The 25,714-nt window shown below is 45.6% G+C and overlaps 1 protein-coding gene across 2 annotated transcripts in view; it reads left to right on the plus strand.

Moving 5' to 3' along the window:
- LOC143764709 (NXPE family member 4-like) overlaps positions 1 to 25,714 on the plus strand; it is a 417,919-nt gene that overhangs the window by 111,874 nt on the left and 280,331 nt on the right. Inside the window, exon 2 of one of the 2 annotated variants that reach the window (XM_077250562.1) lies at positions 21,486 to 21,583. The exons of the other annotated variant lie outside the window; for it this stretch is intronic. Within the exon in view, the coding sequence (XP_077106677.1) occupies positions 21,491 to 21,583 (93 nt within the window). The 5' untranslated portion in view covers positions 21,486 to 21,490. The remainder of the gene's footprint in view (positions 1 to 21,485; positions 21,584 to 25,714) is intronic. 2 annotated transcript variants of the gene reach the window in all.

The raw sequence follows: 25,714 nt of genomic DNA on the forward strand, positions 1-25,714 counted from the left end.
CTCATTTTATGAAAGCCCGGAGGCCCCCGCACATCCATTGCTGTGATGCGGTGGCCTCCGGGAAAATGGTCGCCGCATGCTCAGATTAAGATCTCGGCAACGAGATCTTGCTGACGAGATCTCAATCTGAGCATGAGCCGCCCCACAGCAGCCATTTTCCCGGAGGCCACGGCATCGCAGCAGAATCAGATTTCAGAAGACTAGATCTCAGGATGAGATCTCATTGCTGAGATCTCAATCTGAGCAATTGCCAACCCCGGCGGCCATTTTCCCAGAGGCCACCACATTGCAGTAATGGATGTGCGGGGGCCTCTGAGCTTTCACAAAATGCTGGCGGAGCCCCCCCGCACCACAGAGCACCACCGACGAACCTGCCACAGCAGCCGCAGCAGCCTAGGAAGGGAGTGTGATCATTTCTCTGCAGCGTTGGACCGCCGCAGAATCGCCCGACTCCTGCTGCTGCCACAGCATTTGTAAGTATATTCCGACTATAAGACGTACCCCCATATTCCCTCAAAATGTTTTGGGAAAAAAAGTGCGTCTTATAGTCTGAAAAATACAGTACTTAGGCTACATCGTCAAGAGAGGCAAAATCATGCCCAGGTAAACAAGATTGAGGCACCCGAGCGTGCTCGGAGAAACTCGAGTAACAAGCATACTCGCTCATCACTACTCACATATCTCCACCTCAATATCCAGCCACTGAGGTTTTTTCTCTGTCTGTGTCTGGAGGGAAGAGAGCTCCAGAAAAACATTTATGCACTGGTTCATGCCATGATTGAAATAAAAGAGCACAAGAAACATTCTTGCGTCTACCTCTGTGAAGCAGCTTAGTGAGTCCCATTAACAAAATCTATATATACAGTATAATCGTCTAAGGGTCATTTCCGTCTGTTTGTCTGTCTGTCTGTTTGTCTGTAAAGGAAATCCTGGCCGCGAATTCGCCCTTCCTACTCTCCAGTCAGTGCCCCCTCCATACTCCCCTCCAGTCAGCGCTCACACAGGGTTAATGGCTGCTTTACACCACCTTATGCCACAGTGTATCTCAGTCCGTTAACGCTGCTATTAACCCTGTGTGACCAACTTTTTACTATTGATGCTGCCTATGCAGCATCAATAGTACAAAGATCTAATGTTAAAAATAATAAAAAAAAATAAAATCATTATATACTCACTTTCTGGTGCCTTTCCCGCTCCTCGCGACGCTCCGGTCCTAAGAATGCATTGCGGTCTCGCGAGATGATGACGTAGTGGTCTCACAAAAGCGCTACGTCATCATCTCGTGAGACTGCAATGCATTCTTGGGACCGGAGCGTCACGAGGAGCATCGGTAAATGCCTGGCCTGGATTCGGGGGCTGCCGGAAGGTGAGTATATAACAATTTTTTATTTTAATTCTTTTTTTTAAAAGGGATATGGTGCCCACATTACTATATACTACGTGGGCTGTGTTATACTGTATACTGCATGGGCTGTGTTATATACTGAGTGGCTGAGCAATATACTGCGTGGCTGTGCTATATACTGTGTGGCTGTGTTATGTACTATGTGGGAAGTGTTATATACTACGTGGCTGTGCTATATACTACGTGGCTGTGTTATATACTACGTGGCTGTGCAATATATTATGTGGCTGTGCAATATACTACGTGGCTGTGCTATATACTACGTGGCTGTGCTATATACTAAGTGACTGTGTTATATACTGCATAGGCTGTGCTATATACTACGTGGGCTGTGCTATATACTACGTGGGGGCAGCGCCCCAGAGTCCTGGTCGTTGCAGTACTGTCGCTCTGCCACTAAGCGGAGTGATGGTACGTCTGATGGCACCTGTGGTCAACATGATCTCCTTGTCCATTTCGCATATGTCCTAATGCAGCGCCCCAGAGTCCTGGTCGTTGCAGTATTGTCGCTCTTCCACCAGGGGGGAGTGATGGTACGTCTGATGGCACTAAAGGAGTTCCCCTGACCAGGTATCACAGTCACACATTACACTTCACACTCCGGCCACCAGGGGGAGCAAAGGGTTCTATGAATTAGGCCACTCCTCACACTCTGGTAAAACTGGGGGTTGGATAGGAAGTTTGAGAGAAGCTGACTGGGTTTTGCCCAGGTAACATCTAGTGAGAGAAGAGCGTTGCTTGGGAGGATTCAAGGGGTCCCTGTCAGGGGTGGGATCCTAACAGAGGCCTAGCGAAAGGACAGATCGTTACGGAGCCAAGCCTGCAATTCATTGCGGCGGCATCTTAAGAAAGGACTCGAAGCGAAGTATATTGTGCAGAAGTGAGAAACGAGATCACAGCAGAAAGGCGTTAGAACCAGTAGGAGTCGTGCCCCGAGATCGGCAACATCCTACTGAGGCGCGTAGCCGGTGGCCGGAACGCCGATGAAGTATTGGGCTCTACGCATTATTTCAAACCAACGGCAGGGCAGTTAATTTTAGGTTGGCTGCCTTAATCACCTAATGAAGACAACGGAGGCAATTGTGGGAGAGGGGCGTCTCAAGGGTCCCTGTAAAATTACTCCAGGCCTACCCCATCATACGGGTGTGTCCTATCCATATCATCTGGGGGACGGAGAGAAAGAACAGAAACATACACGACAGTTGTGAGGACTATCCCGTGGTGCTCAGCAGGGAAGTACTACAACACCCAGGCACTAGTAGGTAGGCACTGATTTCCACCTGCAAAGGGAACTCTGGATGTGCCTTCGGACCGGCCGGTCTCACCCAGCCCTGTTAACAGTGCTCTGGATTGCGGATGCCGAAGCCTTCAGTAAAGAGGTAAAGAGACTGCAACCCTGTGTCCTCGTTATTTACTGCGACCTACACCACCACCTACACCTTTTATTGGGTGCCCCTTAGCAGGACCACGGACCGGGTCAGGCCACCGTGACATCCTCAGAACCGAGAGACCCGGATACGAGTACCCCGCTGTCCTGCGTCTGGGGGCCGCTCCATGGGCTGTGCTATATACTACGTGGCTGTGTTATATACTACGTGGGCTATGCTATATACTACCTTGGCTGTGCTATATACTATGTGGCTGTGCAATATACGTGGCTGGGCAATATACTACGTGGCTGTGTTATATACTACGTGGCTGTGTTATATACTACGTGGGCTATGCTATATACTACCTTGGCTGTGCTATATACTATGTGGCTGTGCAATATACGTGGCTGGGCAATATACTACGTGGCTGTGTTATATACTACGTGGCTGTGTTATATACTACGTGGGCTGTTATATACTACGCAACCTGTGTTATATACTACGTGGGCTGTGTTATATACTGCGTGGGCTGTGCTATATACTACATGGGCTGTGCTTTATACTACATGGGCTATGCTATATACTATGTGGGCTGTGCTATATACTATGTGGCTGTGCAATATACGTGGCTGGGCAATATACTACGTGGCTGTGTTATATACTACGTGGCTGTTATATACTACGTGGGCTGTGTTATATACTACGCGACCTGTGTTATATACTACGTGGGCTGTGTTATATACTGCGTGGGCTGTGCTATATACTACATGGGCTGTGCTTTATACTACGTGGGCTATGCTATATACTATGTGGGCTGTGCTATATACTATGTGGCTGTGCAATATATGTGGCTGGGCAATATACTATGTGGCTGTGTTATATACTATGTGAGCTGTGTTATCTACTACGTGGCCTGTGTTATATACTACGTGGGCTGTGTTATTTACTACATGGGCTGTGTTATACACTGCGTGGGCTGAATTATACACTGCGTGTGCTGTGCTATATACTACATGGATGTGCAATATACTACGTGGCTGTGCTATATACTATGTGGATGTGTTATATACCACGTGGGCTGTGCTATATACTACGTGGCTGTTATATACTACATGGGCTATGCTTTATACTACATGGGCTGTGCTATATACTATGTGACTGTGCAATATGCGTGGCTGGGCAATATACTACATGGCTGTGTTATATACTAAGTGGGCTGTGCTAAAAATTATGTGGATGTGCAATATACTACATGGCTGTGCTATATACTACGTGGCTGTGCTATATACTACGTGTGCTGTGTTATATGCTACGTGGGCTGTTATATACTACATGGCTGTATTATATGCTACGTGGCTGTGCTATATGCTACGTGGGCTGTGCTATATACTGCGTACTGTGTGTGGCAGCGCTGCGCGGAGGGGTATAAATGTCTGGCGAGTAGTGTATCCCTGTATGCCCCCTGAGGAAGGAGTGTTTACACTCCGAAACGCGCGTCGGGGATAGGACTCGTGGCCTCCCGCTCCTGTATCACGTAGGTATGTTTTATGCGGTCATGTGCCGCGAATGTCATTAATGCCTACTTGTATTGTTATTATGATTCAGTCATTACACCAGTATTATTATCGGTGATGCGAGGGTGCGTGGCTATTGGAGTCCTTATCAGTATGTCCATGCTTTGCAATGGGCACTTTTCATTTCCCACTTTGTGACATTTATCTGATGTTTGTATTGTTTTTAACGGCTATTTAATAAACTTTTCTATTTTATGGGTCCTTGTTGACTGCATTTTTTGTGTTTTTTTGTATATTTATACCTGCAGTTTGGCCCTATTTGTGGTCCGTGCCTACACGTAGATTATATATCTATTATATTGTTATGTTGGTATTTGATCCTTTAGAGGTACTCTACGTGTAGTATGCCTGCTATAATCTACTTTTCCTGGTATATACTGCGTGGGCTGTGCTATATACTTCGTGGCCTATGTTATATGCTACGTGGGCTGTGTTATATACTACGTTGGCTGTGTTATATACTACATGGACTGCATTATATACTACTTGGCTGCCTTATTTCTCTGCTGTATCTGTGCATCATGAATCGTGGTATGTGTTAAAGAGGGGGGCCCACTGAGACTCTTTTGCCCGGGGCCCTCAAAAACCTGGAGCAGGCCCTGGCTTCACTGCTTGGTCATGCCCGGCCGGCCGCGAACAATCAGCGACTGGTGCAGTCCAGTCGCGAATTGGCGCGGAATATGAACCACGCTTCACTAATTGGTCACGACCGGCCGGCGAGATCCTGTGCATAAATTGCATATTTATTCTCGAATACCCGATGTGTTAGAATCGGGCCACCATCTAGTAAATATATATACATATATACTGTGTATATATTGTAAGATAGCGCTTACTGCGTGTCTTGGGGGACACTCACTTGGCAACGGGATAAACGCACAGAGGCACGATTTTCTTACAAAAACAGTCTATTAGGTTTATTTCAACATCAGGATAAACCGCAACCTCAGGAACTTGGTATTATGCAACAGCCTGAACCCCGTCTGTACACATTCGGCTTTACAGTGGAACCACAGTCCCTCACTGACCCTGGTCAGCATAACACAGATTACAGTCCGTTACTTGTTGGTGTCAGCCACACAGGTTCCCGGATGCCGCTTATCCTCAGAGGAATCCCACAGACAGCTCTCACTGACCCCGGCCAGTATCACTAATGGTTATAAGACCATCCACTCCGGAGGTATCTCACAGGCCTCCTTGCTCTGGCTCAGACTAGCCAGCTCTTGCTTCCATGTGCCACTGTCTAGGTATGTGTTTTGTTAGGACCCGAGTATTTTATATATATTTATTAAAGGTTAAGTTTTAATTTAGTGGATATCCTCCATAGCTATTTCCATATTGATTCTGAGGGTTTATATACGGCAAGTTTCATTACAAGCCTTAGCTGCTTTCCATTATTACTGCCTTTGTTATGGCTGGTTTCTTAGCAACAGGCCCAGACACAGAGTTATGGCTTACTGAAGCCAGGGACATTTTTTCGGAGAAGGAATTTTCTCAGAAAAAGTACACACCTACTTACACCTCAGCGTTCAAGGATTTGAACAAGCTCTATAGGGAACAGATAGTTTCCTGGTGGGAATTACAGAGCTTAGAAAACTATATTAAAAACGGAATTGTGCCAAGGGGACTACGCATCCCCCTGCTTCCAGCCGTACGGTGTAGGACCCCTCAACTCATGAGCCTCTGGGAAAAAGAGGCTACTTGCAGTTCTCTGAGATTCATGCAAATACTGGCCAGTGAAGAAAAAATAAATCTTGAAAAATTAAATAAGATACTTAAAGAGCAGATTGACATTACAAAAAAATTTAAATCGGAAAGTGATTTCACAATAAAGGAGAGTCAACTGCAGAACTCCATTGAGAAGTTCCAATACAATCTCAAGGAGAGAAAACATAAACAATATCTCAGAGACCTGCAAGATTTTAAGGAAGGGAAAGTATACCAGATTGCAGTGGATAGAACAGAGAGAGATAGAGAGACTGATCTATCCTCCACTGAAATGGATATCTCGGACACTGAGGGGAGAGGGAACTACTCCAGAGGTCGGCAAAGGGGTAGGGGAGGTGAATATCGTAGAGGAAATAGATATCAATCTTCCAATCCAAGAACTGTTTTTTTAGACAGGCCATATCAGCTCCGAAGTCAGACCGCCTTCAACAGGGAGGAGAATTACAGGTTTTAAACCTATCAAGTAAACGACTAACCACAGCAGAAATGACAGTACTGTCTAAAGGACTGTCATTTGTCCCTAGTACAGACTTTAAGATCTTCGAAATGATTAAAGATCTTAACCTTTTTGTCAGAAAGCTCAGATGGCACAAATTCTTTAAACTAAAGGACAAAAAAATGTGCGGTGATCTTAACATCCCGCAAGACATGTTATCTGATGTACGCCTGTTGGCGGATCTTGACACTGTATCTGATAATCGTAATGGGTGTGGTCCTTTTACCCAACTAAAAAACCCAAGTAATAAAATGGCACCAGTAGGGGGAGATCTATCTGCCATAGATGTTTTTCTTAATTTAAGTGTCACTGACATCAAAAGATATGCGAAAAATCAGTCTAGGCATAATCTCACTAGGGAACAGATGACAGCACTTCGCAGTTTGGAAATGGATACATCTCTTGTCCTAAAACCTTCTGACAAGGGAGGAAATGTGGTTGTAATGGACGTGGACATATATAAAATTATGTGTCTGTCACTTCTGAATGACCGTACGACATACGCACGGGTAACCTCAAATCCCACTAGTGACTGTTTGAAAACCTTGGGGATAATTCTCAAAAAAGCTAAGGCTGACAGGCTTATTAGTGAGGATGAATTGTCTTTCCTTTTACCTCGTCATCCTGTAATGGCCACTTTTTATGCCCTGCCTAAGGTCCACAAGGGCCTGGACCCTCTGAAAGGTAGGCCCATTGTGTCTGGCATAGGGAGTATCAGACAAAACATTGGTATTTATCTCGATGATGTCCTTAGACCCTTTGTATTATCACTCCCGTCATATGTTAGGGACACGATGGACCTACTTCGTAAACTAGAGGGTATTTCTCTGGAACCTGGCACACTGCTTGCCAGTATTGATGTTGAGGGTTGAGGCTTTGTACTCCTCAATCCCGCATGATTGCGGGATTGAGGGGGTGCGTCGCTTTCTCAGTACTAGGGGTTGTCAATTTAATGCCCATAACGAATTCATCTTGACCCTCCTTGAGTTTGTACTCACTAACAACTACCTTACCTTTGATGGCAGGACCTTCCACCAGCTCAGGGGCACCGCTATGGGGAATCCCTGCGCGCCCACCTACGCAAACCTGTTCCTGGGCTGGTGGGAGGATTGTATTGCCTTTTCAGAATCACATAGCAATTACCTGGCCCATATTGACCTATGGGTCAGGTATATTGATGATATTTTTTTTCTATGGAGAGGGACAAGAGATGAGTTTAGTGAATTCGTTATGTCTTTAAACAGTAATGATGTGGGTCTTAAGTTCACTTTTGATATACAGGATTCACAATTACCTTTCCTGGATGTGTTGATCTCCAAATCAAAGGACGGAGATCGCCTGGAGAGCACTATATACAGAAAGCCCACTGTAACTAACTCCTAAGATGGGATAGCAATCATCCCTACTCTTTAAAGAAGGGCATCCCAAAGGGTCAGTATCTGAGATTGCGACGCAACTGCTCTAACCAGAGAGATTTCAAAGTCATGGCCGATGACCTTAGGCTGAGGTTTTTGGCCAGAGGTTACCCGGATCGGATTTTGCGGGAAGCATTCCGGCACGCCAACCAACAGGAGAGGGAAAGTCTTTTAACACCTCAAAGAGAGGAGACTGAACCCTCCAAGGTGACGAGACTAATTTGCACCTATGACAACGGTGCATCATCTGTCAAAAATATCATACGAAGACACTGGGGCATCCTAAAGATGGATGAGGATTTGAGGGATACCCTGGGAAACGAACCAGTCATCACCTATCGCAGAGCCAAGACACTAGGCGATCGACTTGTACATAGCCATTTTAGCACACCTAAGGAAACGACTTGGCTCCCACAGAGACCAGCGGGATGTTTTAGATGTGGTGGATGTATGATGTGTGACTCAATGTACATTGGAAAGGAATTCTTTAATGAAAATACACAACAGACCTTTAAACTAAAGAAATTTATAAACTGTAAAAGCACAGGTGTCATCTATAGAGCCATCTGTCAATGTGGCATCACTTACGTTGGTAAAACAATAAGGGAGCTGAGGAGAAGGGTGGGGGAACACTTAGGTGACATACGAAACAAAAGAGACACCCCAATTGCTAAACATGTCAACAGTATGCATGGGGGAGACGTGAGAGCCATACGATTCATGGGGATTGACAGAATTGATATGCCAGTCAGAGGCGGTGACCTTGACAGAATGTTGCTTCAGAGAGAGGCCAGCTGGATTTTTACGCTGGACACTTGCCATCCTCAAGGCCTGAATGATCAGATCAATTTCGGATGTTTCCTATAAAATAATTCTTTCCCCCCCCCCCTTTTCTCCCTTCCCTTCTATATATATTTCCTTGTCATTTTATTATACCTCTCCATCCCAACACGGATTGTTAATTTTATGAACAGGAGCCAGTTAGTGGGCGTTGTCGAAAATCTTATATGGCTCTATTTATATCTATGTTCCATCTCTGTGTCCGGACTTGGTCGTAGGCCTTGAGCTATAGAAGCAGCCAAAGAATACAAAATAAGTCACATTTAAGTGTATCATATAGTAATGGAGCCATTGCTCCTACTTATAGTTACTTTCAGTGGCAACACCTAATGGATGTCCCATTTTGGATATTGAACCCATTTGGAGCCTTGAAAGTAGTCCCCCCTTTTCCTTTCTTGGGACCTATCATTCATGCCACTACCAGCATCCTCCATATTGGCCCCCTCCTTTATATTTGTCTAAACCACTATTAACCTTTCTACATATATCCTTTGATTAATTTGAATATGGATGCTTTTTGTACCATTACTATGGTCAACATCATATCTATTACAATTAGTTATCCAATTTTTCATTTTCCTGATACTTTAGGGTTTATTGGTGGGAATGCTATACATTTTGGTTATTGGGTGGGACCATATAGTAATATATATCCCCCCCCTTTCCCTCCCCCCCCCCTTTTTCCCCTCTTTTTTGCTACATACTAATCCCTGGTAAATCCATATTTATCAGTTTATTATTTTTCATATATAATGTTTGTCATGAATCTATATCTGAATGACACCTAATATGGGGTAGATTAATGTGCATCACTGTTTGTTTTAGGCTCATTTGTGGGTGAGAAAAGATATATCCATATTGGCAACTATGACCCTCTATGGGGGCGCCGAGCTCCGGTAATATGGAGCTCGACGCATAGGACATTTCTCCTATAGTGATGTAGGAGTACTCTAGCAAAGTGCTATTATGGCGCACACAAGAGGGCGCCATTGTATAAATCATTTGCATTGCATATTTATGGTGTCTGCCAGAAATGGCACACGCAAGATGGCGTGGACACTTGCTTTGCCCCGTACGAACGCTGGCCACGGGCTCTATTTGTGGACCGGAAATATGTGTCCATAGTGGCTTTAGGGCACTAGGGCACTCACACTCTATCTATATGAGTATCACCGTAAACGGTATTTTGCATTTTTGATATTCCCTCCGTTCAGCGGAGACTTCGAAAACATGGTGGGCGGAAGCGACCTCTTACAATGATGTAGGAACTTCCGGTATACGCGTCCCAGCTGCCGGAACTAGTTTACCGCGCGGCGAGATAATGGACGCAGCTAGGACCCGGTATGTAGTACTACTCTCTCTCTAATTGGGGCACAGATTAACAGCTGACAAATATATATCTATAAAAAGGGAGGCTTTTCGGTCAGTATGTGAGGATTCATTCTAAACTGCGGACACAGCTATTGTTTTGCTGACTTTTGGCGGGACTCCCAGCCACTGCGGGACCCAATTTGCCCAGATGCATACGGACCAGTATGGATTTTAATGGACTGTCTTTTCTGAACTATTAAGAATACCCATTGGTATTTCCTACATTGTATATAACTCCCCTGATGATTCTCCTTTATTGGAGTTGAAACGCGTAGGGAGAAAAGAGACATTTAGGGTATATTCTGGTTGGTGGGTTTCCATAGCAGGGCTCACTTGGGGCCTGTCCTTGTTAGGACAGGAGCTCTTCAAGGGTTCACAGGGAAGACAGTGGTAATATATTATTCCCTACCCTTGGCCCGGTTTTTCCCCGTTTTTGTATTTATCTTGGAACCACCTACCTTACAGCATTGGTGAGACTTCCTCCATTCGTCCGTCTAAATTGGTAAGACTGTTCCAATTTTTTTATATTGAGCACTGGTTCACCTGAGCACTTTGTTTCACTGTCTAGGTATGTGTTTTGTTAGGACCCGAGTATTGTATATATATTTATTAAAGGTTAAGTTTTAATTTAGTGGATATCCTCCATAGCTATTTCCATGTGCCAAACACACCTCCATTACATTTTGTAACCACACCCAGGTACCCATCACATGGCTAGTCAGGTGATCGTGACATCACTGCAGGTCTTTAAACCCCTTCCCGACCTGTGATGCCACGTAGGCGTCATGAAAGTTGGTGCCAATCCGACCTGTGACGCCTATGTGGCGTCATGGCAGGATCGCGTTCCTGCAGAAAGGGTTAACTAAAATTTCACCCGACCTGCACATACAGGAGGAGTTTTGCTTGAGCCCAGGGGTGGTGGCTTTGCCTCCCCGTGGCTACGATCGCTCTGATTGGCTGTTGAAAGCTAAACAGCCAATCAGAGCAATCGTAATATTTCACCAATGAAAATTGGTGAAATATTACCATCCAGCCATGGCCAATGCTGCAATATCATCGGCCATGGCTGGAGACTGCAATCTGCCCCGCCACCAACTGACAGCTGCGATCTGCCACCGCCATCAAAATTTCCTCCCCTCCGTACTGTCCTCTGCTGCCCTCCTCTCCCCTCTGTCCTTTCTCCGTCCCCCCACTGTCCATTCCCACCCCCCGTACCTCCCGAGTCCCGATGTCCCTCCTGGTGTCTGTCCGTCTTCAGCGATGGGCGCTGCCATCTTCCAAAATGGCGGGCACATGCGCAGTGTGCCTTTTGAATCTGCCAGCTGGCAGATTCATTCAAGCTACATTTTGATCATATCGATAGAACCTATCACAGTGATCAAAATAAAAAATAGTAAATAACCCCCCCTTTATCACTCCCATAGGTAGGGAAAATAATGAACTAAAGAAAATATATTTATTTTTATTTTTCCAGTAGGGTTAGGGTTAGAATTAGGGTAAGAGTTGCAATTCGGGTTAGGGTTGCAATTAGGGTTAGGGTTAGAATTAGGGTTAGGGTTGCAATTAGGGTTAGGGTTAGAATTAGGGTTGCAATTAGGGTTAGGGTTACAATTAGGGTTAGGGTTGCAATTAGGGTTAGGGTTAGAATTAGGGTTAGGGTTGCAATTAGGATTAGGGTTAGAATTAGGGTTCGGGTTGCAATTAGGGTTAGGGTTAGAATTAGGGTTAGGGTTGCAATTAGGGTTAGGGTTAGAATTAGGGTTAGAATTAGGGTTAGGGTTGTAATTAGGGTTAGGGTTAGAATTAGGGTTGCAATTAGGGTTAGGGTTAGGGTTGCAATTAGGGTTAGGGTTAGAATTAGAGTTAGGGTTAGAATTAGCATTAGGGATAGAATTAGGGTTGGGGTTGCAATTAGGGTTAGGGTTAGAATTAGGGTTAGAATTAGGCTATGTGCACATGGTGCGGATTGGCCGCTGCGGATTTGTGGCAGTTTTCCATCACTTTTACAGTACCATGTAAACCTATGGAAAACTAAATCCGCTGTGCCCATGGTGCGGAAAATACCACACGGAAATGCTGTATTTTCCGCAGCATGTCAATTCTTTGTGAGTATTCTGCAGCATTTTACACCTGTTCCTCAATAGGAATCTGCAGGTGAAATCCGCACAAAAAACACTGGAAAATCCTCACTAAATCCACAAGTAAAATGCAGTATATTTTACCTGCGGATTTTTTAAAAACGGTGCTGAAAAATCCACACACGAATCCGCAATGTGGACACATAGCTTTAGGGTTGGGGATGGAACTAGAGTTAGGGTTGGAATTAGGGTTAGGGTTGGAATTAGGGTTAAGATTAGGGTTAGGCGTGTGTTGGGGTTAGGGTTAGGCTTTTGGTTAGGGTTATGATTAGGGTTGGGATTAGGGTTAGGGGTGTGTTGGGGTTAGGGTTGTGGTTAGGGTTGGAATTAGGGTTAGGGGTGTGTTGCGGTTAGGGTTGTGGTTAGGGGTGTGTTGGGGTTAGGGTTGTGATTACGGTTATGGTTAGAGTTGGGATTATGATAAGGGGATTTCGGGGTTAGTGTTGGAGTTAGAATTGAGGGGTTTCCACCGTTTAGGTACATCAGGGGGTCTCCAAAAGTGACATGGCACCACCATTGATTCCAGCCAATCTTGCATTCAAAAAGTCAAATGGTGCTCCCTCCCTTCCGAACCCCGACATGGTCCCACACAATGGTTTACCCAAACATATGGGGTTTAAGCAAACTCAGGAAAAATTGCACAATAACTTTGGGGGTCTAACTTTTCCTGTTACCCTTGGAAAAATAAAAAAATGGAGGCTAAAAAATTATTTTTGTGGGAAAAAAAGGTTTTTTTATTTTTACGGCTCTGCGTGATAAAATTCTGTGAAGCACTTGAGGGTTCAAAGTGCTCACCACATATCTAGGTAAGTTGCTTGGGGGGGTTAGCTTCCAATATAGGGTTACTTGTGGTGGGTTTATACTGTTTAGGCACATCAGGGGCTCTGCAAACATAACATGACACCCGCAGACCATTCCATCAAAGTCTGCATTCCAAAACATCACTACTTCCATTCCAAGCCCTGACGTGTGCCCAAACAGTGGTCCCCCCCCCACATATGGGGTATCAGCATACTCAGGACAAAGTGGACAACAACTTTTGGGGTCCAATTTCTCCTGTTACTCTTGTGAAAATAAAAAATTGTAGGCTATAAAATAATTTTTGAGGAAAGAAAAATGATTTTTTATTTTCACGGCTCTGCATTATAAACTTCTGTGAAGCACTTGGGAGTTTAAAGTGGTCTCCGCACATCTAGATAAGTTCCTTGGGGGGTCTAGTTTCCAAAATGGGGTCACTTGTGGGGGGTTTCTACTGTTTAGGCACATCAGGGTCTCTGCAAATGCAATGTGACGCCAGCAGACCATTCCATCAAAGTCTGCATTTCAAAACATCACTACTTCCCTTCCGAGCGCCGACGTGTGCCCAAACAGTGGTTTACCCCCACATATGGGGTACCAGCATACTCAGGACAAACTGGTCGACAACGTTTGAGGTCCAATTTCTCCTGTTACTCTAGTGAAAATAAAAAATTGTAGGCTAAAAAATAATTTTTGAGGAAAGAAAAATGATTTTTTATTTTCACGGCTCTGCATTATAAACTTCTGTGAAGCACTTGGGAGTTTAAAGTGGTCTCCGCACATCTAGATTAGTTCCATGGGAGGTCTAGTTTCCAAAATGGGGTCAAATGTGGGGGAGCTCCAATATTTAGGCACACAGGGGCTCTCCAAACGCGACATGGTGTCTGCTAACCATTGGAGCTATTTTTTCATTCAAAAAGTAAAATGGCGCTCCTTCCCTTCCGAGCCTTGCCATGTGCCCAAACAGTGGTTTACCCCCACATGTGAGGTATCAGTGTACTCAGGAGAAATTGCCCAACAAAATTATGATCCAACTTATCCTGTAGCCCATGTGAAAATGAAAAAAATTGAGGCTAAAAGAAACTTTTTGTGAAATAAAAAGTACTTTTTCACTTTTGCGGATCAATCTGTGAAGCACCTGGGGGTTTAAAGTGCTTACTATGCATCTAGATAAGTTCCTTGGGGGAGTCTAGTTTCCAAAATGGGGTCACTTGTGGGGTACCTCCAATGTTTAGGCTCACAGGGGCTCTCCAAACATGACATGGTATCCACTAATGATTGGAGCTAATTTTTCATTCAAAAAGTCAAATGGCACTCCTTCCCTTCCGAACCCTGCCGTGTGCCCAAACAGTGGTTTATGATCATATTTGAGGTATCGGTGTACTCATAAGAAATGGCCCAACAAATTTTAGGATCCATTTTATCCTGTTGCCCATGTGAAAACGAAAAAAATTGAGGCTAAAAGAATTTTTTTGTGAAAAAGAGTACTTTTTCATTTTTACGGATCAATTTGTGATGCACCTGGGGGTTCAATGTGCTCACTATGCATCTAGCTAAGTTCCTTGGGAGTCTAGTTTCCAAAATGGGGTCACTTGTGGGGGAGCTCCAATCTTTAGGCACACAGGGGCTCTCCAAACGCGACATGTTGTCCGCTAAAGATTGGAGCCAATTTTTCATTCAAAAAGTCAAATGGCGCTCCTTCCCTTCCAAACTCTGTTGTGTGCCCAATCAGGAGTTCCCCCCCACATATGGGGTATCGGCGTACTAAGGACAAATTGTCCAACAATGTTCAGGGTCCAGTTTCTCCTTTTACCCTTGGAAAAATAAAAAAATTGTTGCTAAAAGATCATTTTTGTGACTAAAAAGTTAAATGTAAATTTTTTCCTTCCATGTTGCTTCTGCTGCTGTGAAACACCTGAAGGGTTAATAAAGTTCTTGAATGTGGTTTTGAGCACCTTGAGGGGTTCGGTTTTTAGAATGGTGTCACTTTTGGGTATTTTCAGCCATATAGACCCCTCAAACAGACTTCAAATGTGAGGTGGTCCCTATAAAAAATGGTTTCGTAAATTTTGTTGCAAAAATGAGAAATCGCTGGTCAAATTTTAACCCTTATAACTTCCTAGCAAAAAAAATGTTGTTTCCAAAATTGTGCTGATGTAAAGTAGACATGTGGGAAATGTTATTTATTAACTATTTTGTGTCACATAACTCTCTGGTTTAACAGAATAAAAATTCAAAATTTGAAAATTGTGAACTTTTCAAAATTTTTGCCAAATTTTCATTTTTTCACAAATAAACACAAAAATTATCAACCTAAATTTACCGCTAACATGAAGCCCATTATATCATGAAAAAACAATCTCAGAATCGCTAAGATCCGTTGAAGCGTTCTTGAGTTATTACCTCATAAATGGACACTGATCAGAATTGCAAAAAATGGCCAGGTCATTAAGGTCAAAATAGGCTGGGTCTTATCTATTTTATAATATACTTTAATTAAAAACTCCCTACCCTCTCTATCTAATTGCTTTATTTTTTTTTGTTTTACTATTTCCTTTTTGCTGACGCTTCATTTGAAAATCCCACTACATGCTGGGATACTCAAATGGGCCGTCATCAACGGGCAGAGGTTTCAGTCTCTGCCACAGCCTCTGCTCACACGCTGAAATGAAGCATCATCAGTGAACTCCGTTTCAGGTTTTTTTTTCTAGTAACTGCTCTACTGAGCATGAGTTGGTTGTCAATATTGATGTATGTGCAGCGCCCCAGAGTCCTGGTCGTTGCAGTACTGTGGCTCCGCCACTATGGGGAGCCATGGTGCGTCCGATGGCACTGAAGGAGTTCATCTGATCAGGTATCACAGACACCAATAGATTTCACAGCTGGGCCTCCGGGGGGAGCTAAGGGTTCTATTCATTAGGCCACTCCCCACCATAGTGGGTAAACTGGGGGTCAGGCAGGAAGTTAGATCAGAAAGCTGACTGGGTTGGAACCAGGCAACACCTTGTGGCAGAGGGTGTTGTAGGGGAAGATACAGTAGGGTCTCTGCCAGGGGTGGGATCCTGACAGAGGCTTGGCATTGGAAAGAACGTAACGGGTCCGCACCAGCTCCGGGAAGCGGCGGGACCCAAGAAAGGACTAGAAGCGAGATAGATTGTGCTGAGTGAGAAACGAGATCAAGCAATAGGAGAATACCAGTAGGGGTCGTGCTGTAAGACCGGAGCAACATCCTACTGAGGCGCACTACCGAGGGAGTATTTCATTAGACAGCTTCAAGCAATACTCTAAACAGCGGCAGGACAGTCAGTCTCAGGCGGGCTGTCTCACCTAAATCACCTATGAAGTCTTGGGAGGCAATTGCGGGAGAGGGGCGTCTCTAGGGTCCCGGAAGAACTCCAGGCCTACCCGACAAACGGGTGCCGTTCTAACTGTAACATCAGGAAGGGACGGAAGATTAGCAGAAGATCAGTTAATCGAGTTGTGAGGGAACACGAGAAACAGACACAACGGTTGTGGGGTACTTTCCGTAAGCATAGCAGGGAAGGACTACAACACATAGCGCTAAGAAGGAAGGCACCGATTTCCACCTGTGAAGTGAACTCTGGAGGTGCCATTGGACCGGCCGGACTTGCGCAGCCTGGTGAACCGTATTCTGGACTGAGGACTCAGAGATCTCCAGTAAAGAGGTAAAGAGACTGCAACCTGGTGTCCTCGTTATTTACCGCGACCTGCACCCCACAACTGCACCACCAACATCCACACCATCCACGCCTAGCCGCCGTGACAACCCCAGAAGCAGAGACTCAGAGGCCCGGTACCGGGTACCCCTCGGCCCTGCAGCAGTGGGGGCGCTACAACTTGGCGTCACGAACAGGATCTACTTAAGCCTGAAGAATCAGGTCATGTGTGCCTTGGAACTGTAATTTGTTGTGCTTGGACTGTACTTTATTGCAAAGACTGTGCTGCGCCATTTACCGCCAAAAGTTCCCGCCAAAAACCGCCGCCATTGCTACGCCAGAGAAGCAGGAGGGCGTGCCATGGGAGGGGACTACCAAAGTGGCGCCAGAAGCGGTGATCGCCCCCTGCGCCTCTTGTTGCAAATCGATGACCTGCCTCAAAGCAGAGAACCGCCCCCTGACTTGCGATGGCGGGAACGAGGTGAAGGAGGAGCTCGACCTTGGAGAAATGGCAGAGTCAGATGCATGCATTGCCGCCGAATGCCGGACAGCGACGATGAACAGCAGGTGCCCGAACAACGGCGAGGTGATCCCGGTTTGTCCTCACCCATCAGAAGAGGACTCGCGTCCACCACCGGTGAGGGACCTGGACTCCTTGGAGACACCAGTGGAGGAGCCGAGCCTGCCTATCCTAGTCACGGAATCATGGAGGGCGGAGTTACGTCAAGAGATGACTCCGGAGGAGCCGCGGTCCGGGCTGCAGCCGATTCCAGTGTCCTTGTCAACGGACCGGAGCGACATCGGTGGAATCACATCAGGCGCAGGTATGGACGACATCCCTACTCCCCTGGCCGATTCTGCTCTCCCGACCGATCCGGCTCCCCTGATCGATCCCACTCCCGTGACCGCTCCCCACCCCGGCAATGATCGTTCCTTCTTGGTGGAGCGGGTTATCCTCACCTCCAACGCGATGGGGAAGCTAGTGCCTCCGCTACCAACCAAGATGGGAGAACCCATAGGTGTGGGCCTAGACGGGGTGATCCTTCGGTGGGACACCCCCTGGACAGGGCCGGATGGGACCCGGGAGGATGGCCTCACCCTTGCGGTACTTACCTGGGAGCAGTATAAGCAATGTCTGATCCAACACTGGAAAGATCGGGACGAGACCGAACCACCTGACACGCAACGTAAGAAGTCTGCTCCCGGCAGGAAAGACGTGGTAAAGTGGGGAACTGTACTGGCCTACCACCCGAAGAGGGGATGGGGCTCCATACAGGAACCGGGGCTACCAACTGATGTCTTTGTCACTAGCTATAATGTGAAGACCCCCTGCTGCAGTCGAAATGGTGACCCGTTACAAAGAGGGGATCAGGTGACTTACACCCGCCATCGGAGTGCACAAGGATGGTGTGCCCGGAACGTTCGACGGTGTGAGCCTGAGAGAGCGCCCCCTGTTGTCCCGATCATGACTGATCCCGATTTGCCGGACCTCGTTCCCATCACCACGGTACGTCTTGTAGCGGCTACCGAACTCGCAAGCAGGATTAGCCTTCAAATCCAGGCACCAGCTGATCTGATGGCATCTGAGAGACCAACTACCAGTACGGGTGCCACGTTGGCTGGGGACAAAGACCGCCCCCAGACTTAGAAGAATAAACCTCGATACCATGAATCTGTAAATAGTTACTGTTTTCCTGTGTTCTGCTAAACCCGTCCAGGGTAAACTTTTAAAGGGATCCTTTTGTTGACCCGGGATCCCTAGTGTTTTGTTTTGTTTGTCTTTCCAAAGTTTTTGCACAAGTTTTAGAACTGCTGAAATCATGAACAGTGCATGATCCGAACTTCTTGTAAATAGTTTGCACCTTATTAAAGGCGCTCCCTACTGGTTTTACTTAAAGAAAGACTCTTTGCGAAGATACCGCACTGGAACCTTTGCTGAGTATGGACCGGTAGCTTGAGAAGACGCGCTACCTCACAGAGACTTGGTCCCCTCTTAAAGGGGATGTTCATTTGTCGCGTTTCGATAGTAATATTGCTTAAGACAAGTAGCAATAATGATGATGAGAGAAAAGTGATGATAATGTTTGTACGAGAAAGTTATATGTGTTTAATTAGTTAAATGTGAAGAAATACTGATGATGTGCTCTGAGAATTAAAGGGTGAAAGATAGAAGAAGGATGCAGTGGGCCCGTAGAGATAGATGTGGTGTCCAGCATGCAAGAAAGGAAGAAAGATAATGAGAAGGCTTAATGTTCGATAGAAGATGTTTAGATAATGTTGATAGATAGTTAGGATAGAAGGTAAACCCTGAGTCCTCATAGGAGTCATGTAGAGATGACTTAGTGCTCTTAAACTGAAAGTAATGTTATGTTCTATACTGTGTATAGTAGTTGAAAAGGCAGTAGGCCCTGGCTGAACGGGGCGGTCCTGTAACAGAAAGGAGAGGCAGTAGGTCTGGTGCCGATAGGACAGGCGGTCCTGCAGATTTAAAGAAGGCGAATGGGAAAGTTAAAATACCTTATAATGTGATTATAGGAAGGTCTTTAGTGGATTTAGAGTGTGAATCCTTAAAGGCAATGTTAAATTATTGTTCAACAATTTTGTACTTAGTAGAATACCCGGTTGGGTAACAGGAGTTATTTATAGCCTGTAATTTATAATGTTAACCATGTTTGTAACGTTCAAGTGTCCTCACCTCCCATAAAGGGAAGCTCTGTTCAAGTATACTTATTATTATTTGCACTCAACAAAAATTGTATGTCTTTTTGCTAACCTGTATTGTTGTTTTCTTCCCAGTCCCGGAGTACTGTGTTTAACCAGGGGGGAGTGCAGCGCCCCAGAGTCCTGGTCGTTGCAGTACTGTGGCTCCGCCACTATGGGGAGCCATGGTGCGTCCGATGGCACTGAAGGAGTTCATCTGATCAGGTATCACAGACACCAATAGATTTCACAGCTGGGCCTCCGGGGGGAGCTAAGGGTTCTATTCATTAGGCCACTCCCCACCATAGTGGGTAAACTGGGGGTCAGGCAGGAAGTTAGATCAGAAAGCTGACTGGGTTGGAACCAGGCAACACCTTGTGGCAGAGGGTGTTGTAGGGGAAGATACAGTAGGGTCTCTGCCAGGGGTGGGATCCTGACAGAGGCTTGGCATTGGAAAGAACGTAACGGGTCCGCGCCAGCTCCGGGAAGCGGCGGGACCCAGGAAAGGACTAGAAGCGAGATAGATTGTGCTGAGTGAGAAACGAGATCAAGCAATAGGAGAATACCAGTAGGGGTCGTGCTGTAAGACCGGAGCAACATCCTACTGAGGCGCACTACCGGCGGCCGGAACGCCGAGGGAGTATTTCATTAGACAGCTTCAAGCAATACTCTAAACAGCGGCAGGACAGTCAGTCTCAGGCGGGCTGTCTCACCTAAATCACCTATGAAGTCTTGGGAGGCAATTGCGGGAGAGGGGCGTCTCTAGGGTCCCGGAAGAACTCCAGGCCTACCCGACAAACGGGTGCCGTTCTAACTGTAACATCAGGAAGGGACGGAAGATTAGCAGAAGATCAGTTAATCGAGTTGTGAGGGAACACGAGAAACAGACACAACGGTTGTGGGGTACTTTCCGTAAGCATAGCAGGGAAGGACTACAACACATAGCGCTAAGAAGGAAGGCACCGATTTCCACCTGTGAAGTGAACTCTGGAGGTGCCATTGGACCGGCCGGACTTGCGCAGCCTGGTGAACCGTATTCTGGACTGAGGACTCAGAGATCTCCAGTAAAGAGGTAAAGAGACTGCAACCTGGTGTCCTCGTTATTTACCGCGACCTGCACCCCACAACTGCACCACCAACATCCACACCTATCATTCACTGTGCGCCCCACGGCAGGGTCACGGGCCGGGGCCTAGCCGCCGTGACAACCCCAGAAGCAGAGACTCAGAGGCCCGGTACCGGGTACCCCTCGGCCCTGCGGCAGTGGGGGCGCTACATATGCTCAGCAGATTATTGACACTGTGCAATGTGCACAATGACAGTTCGCTCTCTCGCCATCTCTGATCAAAAGTAACGAGCTGGCAACAGAGCCCACTGTCAGTGTGCATTGTAAGAGGATTACCTGGTGTGCAGGGACCAGCTCCAGCCCGCACGTGATGTCATTTTAAACATCAGTTCTCATAGATATATGGATCTTTTTCTATCCAAACCAGATTAAATAATTTTCTAAAGACCTTTCATTAAAGAACAAAGACCCAGCCAGTTCCTAAAAAAATTGCCAAATGTGAATACCAGTATCCTATATTAAGTTTGATGTAAGGCAAGAAGCCCCTCTTAAACTGTTTGTTCGCATCTTGTAAATTATTTCTAAAAAAGAGAAGAATGAAGATTTTTTAAATACATTTAATCTCTTCTTATAAAAATGTCTTGCCTAGGCTTTCTTAGACTTGACAAGTTTTTGCAAAACTTCAGCATGTTCAGATGTATAGGGTGAAAGTGGCTTGAAATTAGAGTATCAATTTCTGTCCTAAATGAGCTTAAATTGTTTCAGTTCTGTCTCCTAAGTTTTTGTACTTAGGAGACAAAGCCATAAACATCTAAGCTATTTTAGACATATTATATTATAGACATATTTATTCTGTATGTTATTTTTCAACCAGAAATTGATTGCAGATGTTTTTTTTTATCCTCAGGTCTCATGGCTCGCCCATTAATATTCAAAGTGTACCTGGTTATAGCATTTACATTCATTTTGCTTATAAGCTTTGCCTTTCATCAAAGTCTGAAAAAGGTAAATATATCATGATTGTTTTAACAAGGCCTACAGATTGGAAAGTTTTGCCCCCATCAGCATTTTTTTCTGCATAGTTCTCCAATATTCTAGTGATATGGCTAGAATTCTCCATAAAGGAGAACATACATTTCAGTTGTATCTGGCCAGTACTGCTTTATTTTATTTCCTCTAGTATGGAGGGTGTTTCAAATATAACTATATACATTTTATAAAGAATATTAAAAGTTTTATTTTAGTGGGTATTTTTTGTAAGTCATTAGTCATTTACCTGGTACTCTTGTAAGCGTGCTTTTGATAAATACAATATTATTGCTGGTTTTCTATTGGTACCAATGAATTCAATCATGTCTAGTAGTGATGAGCGAGTGTACTGGTAGCTCGTGTTTTCCAGAGCATGCTCGGGTGGTCTCCGGGTATTTGTAACTGCTCGGAGATTTCGTTTTTGTTGACCCAGCTGCATGATTTACGGCTGCTAGCCAGCCTGAGTACATGTGGGGGTTGCCTGGTTGCCCCAATAAAACTTAACATTTAATGGCTTATTCAATAAAACAATAACCGCATAGACACATACGACCTTGCCTGTTGTTTGGCTGAAAGATACAGGGTGCACAGTATCCCTAGTAAACAAAGTATCTGTACCCTACCTTGCCGCAGAGGCTGGCACCCTAAGTCCTGCGCAGTGGCACCCCCGCTCAACGTAGGCTCTCCCTAAATCGCCTTGATGGGCCCTGTCGTGTAGGAAAAGACAGCAAATCAAACAGCAGACCATTCAATTCAGACTAACAAACATAAAAATTGTCATCAAAGTTAGACATGTGCTCAAATGTATTGCACATCAGAGGTAAAGATGTGCTCAGATATATTGCACATAGCCCTGTGCAAACACGTGTGTTAAATAATAATGCACCCCTAATGTTATTGCACTTAATCCCAAACAATGGTACACTAATGAACTCTGCGCTGCACCTAAATTCTCCCTACCTACCAACGGAGGTTGGCACCCTTTTATCCTGCACAGTTGGTGCCCCCTCTCACCGTCGTCTGCCCCTAGTGCACTATGCACCAATTGGTCCTGGATTGATCTCCCCCTTCTATAGGTGATTAGTGGAGCTTCAGAAATTATATCACGTAAATCCGGATCCATTTTGAGAATACCCCAATACTTCTGGATGACACTTCTGACTTCATGTGACTGATCATCAAATGTTGCAATTTGGTTGCTTTGTATAAAATTATCTGTTTGCCCGTTACCCTAATTAGCCCCTTATGGTTGTAAATCCTTTGACCTATTGCCCCTAATGGGGTCTGTTCAGTATTGTTCATTGTATTATATTATGTCTGATTTATTGTGTGTCGGCCTTATGAAGCTAATTGGGTTGAGATCCAGAAGTAATGTACTGACATTGGCTGTCGTTACCGGCTCTAAGTATGAGATATTGTTGTGTTCCGCATTATCATCTGTGAGGCTGCACTCTACCTATTGCCTTCTTTGACACCGGCGGTTAAGGACGGGCATCACTCCCCACCGCTACCTAGGGCACACTCCTCGAATCTAGAGGGATCCTTACCCGATTAGCTTAGAGTTCAGATAAGTTTTGTATGATCTATTGTGAAGCATGTCTCCTGATGAACTTTGGGGAAACGCATCGAGATAAGCATGCTTGATGATAATGTTGAGATAAATATGCATGACAACTATGTTAACTAAGGTATACTGTTTGAGAGAAAATTGTCATTTGATATAATGTGTGCAATGCAATGTTGATGTCCATTTCTAGTACATTGGTATCCATTCCTACCATTATATAACAATCATCATATATTAATATCTTCCCCTGACATCTGTTGGCAGGAAATACTAGGGGCAGACGATGCTGAGCGGGGGCGCCAACTGCGCAGGATAATAGGGTGCCAACCTCCGCTGGTAGGTAGGGGGAATTTAGGTGCAGCGCAGAGTTCATTAGTGTACCATTGTTTGGAATTAAGCGCAATAACATTAGGGGTGCATTACTATTTAACACACATATTTGCACAGGGCTATGTGCAATATATCTGAGCACGTCTTTACTTCTGATGTGCAATACATTTGAGCACATGTCTAACTTTGATGACAATTTTTATGTTTGTTAGTCTGAATTGAAGGGTCTGCTGTTTGATATCCTGTCTTTTCCTACACGACAAGGCCCATCAAGGCGATTTAGGGAGAGCCCACGTTGAGCGGGGGCGCCACTGCGCAGGACTTAGGGTGCCAACCTCTGCGGCAAGGTAGGGTACAGATAGTTTGTTTACTAGGTATACCGTGCACCCTGTATCTTTCAGCCAAACAACAGAAACTGGGAAAACTTATTGACTCGAGTATAAGCCTAGGGTGGAAAATGCAGCAGCTACCGGTGAATTTCAAAAATAAAAATAGATGCTCCATACCGTTCATTATGGCCCCATAGCTGTGCCATATAGTGCTCTGCACCGTTCATTATTGCCCCATAGCTGTGCTATATAGTGCTCTGCACCGTTCATTATTGCCCCATAGCTGTACCATAGAAAGCTGTGCCATATAGTGCTCTGCACCATTCATTATTGCCCCATAGCTGTACCATAGAAAGCTGTGCCATATAGTGCTCTGCACCGTTCATTATTGCCCCATAGCTGTGCCATATAGTGCTCTGCACCGTTCATTATTGCCCCAGAGCTGTGCCATATAGTGCTCTGCACCGTTCATTATTGCCCCATAGCTGTGCCATATAGTGCTCTGCACCGTTCATTATTGCCCCATAGCTGTGCCATATAGTGCTCTGCACCATTCATTATTGCCCCATAGCTGTGCCATATAGAACTATGCACCGTTCATTATTGCCCCATAGCTGTGCCATATAGTGCTCTGCACCGTTCATTATTGCCCCATAGATGTACCATAGAAAGCTGTGCCATTGCTGCTGCTGCTGCAATAAAAAAAAATTACATACTCACCTCTCTTGCTTGCAGCTCCTCAGCGTCCCGTCTCGGCGTCTCTCTGCACTGACTGATCAGGCAGAGGGCGGCGCGCACACTATATGCGTCATTGCGCCCTCTGACCTGCACAGTCAGTGCGGAGAGACGCCGGGAAGATGGAGCGGTGCCCGGCGTGTGGAACGCGGACAGGTGAATATGTAATACTTACCTGCTCCCGGCGTCCCGCTCCTTCCCCCGGACAGCTGGTCTTCGGTGCCGCAGCCTCTTCCTCTATCAGCGGTCACCGTTACCGCTCATTAGAGAAATGAATATGCGGCTCCACCCCTATGGGAGTGGAGTCCATATTCATTTCTCTAATGAGCGGTCCCACGTGACCGCTGAACAGGGGAAGAGCTGTGGCACCCGGAGACCGTGGGACTGCAGGGACAGCGCCAGGAGCCCCGAAAGCAGGTAGGTATGCCTCAGCGCCCTCTCCCCCTCACCCGCCGACCCTGCCGCTGACCGTGACTCGAGTATAAGCCGAGAGGGGCACTTTCAGCCCAAAAATTTGGGCTGAAAATCTCGGCTTATACTCGTGTATATACGGTATATTTCTGGTTTCTGTGAAAGTACGCGGTTGCCTGGTTGCTAGGGAATCCCCATGTGTATTCAAGCTGTCTATCAGCCATAAATCATGCAGCTGAGGCAACGAAAACTAAATGTCCGAGCACTTAGAAATACTCGGAGATCACCCGAGCAACGAGTACACTCGCTCATCACTAATGTCTAGCTGAGGTCAATCAGGTATTTTCACTTGAAATAAACCAAATAGGTATTGACCTTCAACCAACAATTAAATCTCTTTTTAAAGCGAACAGGTCAGCAGGATTTTGCTAAGTAACCTATAGACACTGTAAAGTTGGCAGTGTTAAACTGATTAAAATGATACCTGGGGTGGAAAAATATGTCCTGTGGTTCTTGTGTAATCAGTGTTGGAAGTTTGCAGCTAATGAGATACCCGTGCTCTGGGGCAGGACTGTAGGCAGATTCTTATCTTCCTGCTCTAAGCCAGAGAAAAAAAGGAAAGACCTGCTCACAGGCCACCCTGAAGCACAAACATGTTCCTCATCATAGAGACAGACTGTGCTTCTAGGTGGACCTGTGGGCAGGTCTCTTCTTGGTTTGAACCTCCTGTAGTAT

Source organism: Ranitomeya variabilis, chromosome 4, assembly GCF_051348905.1.
Source record: "Ranitomeya variabilis isolate aRanVar5 chromosome 4, aRanVar5.hap1, whole genome shotgun sequence".
Lineage (NCBI taxonomy): Eukaryota > Metazoa > Chordata > Amphibia > Anura > Dendrobatidae > Ranitomeya > Ranitomeya variabilis.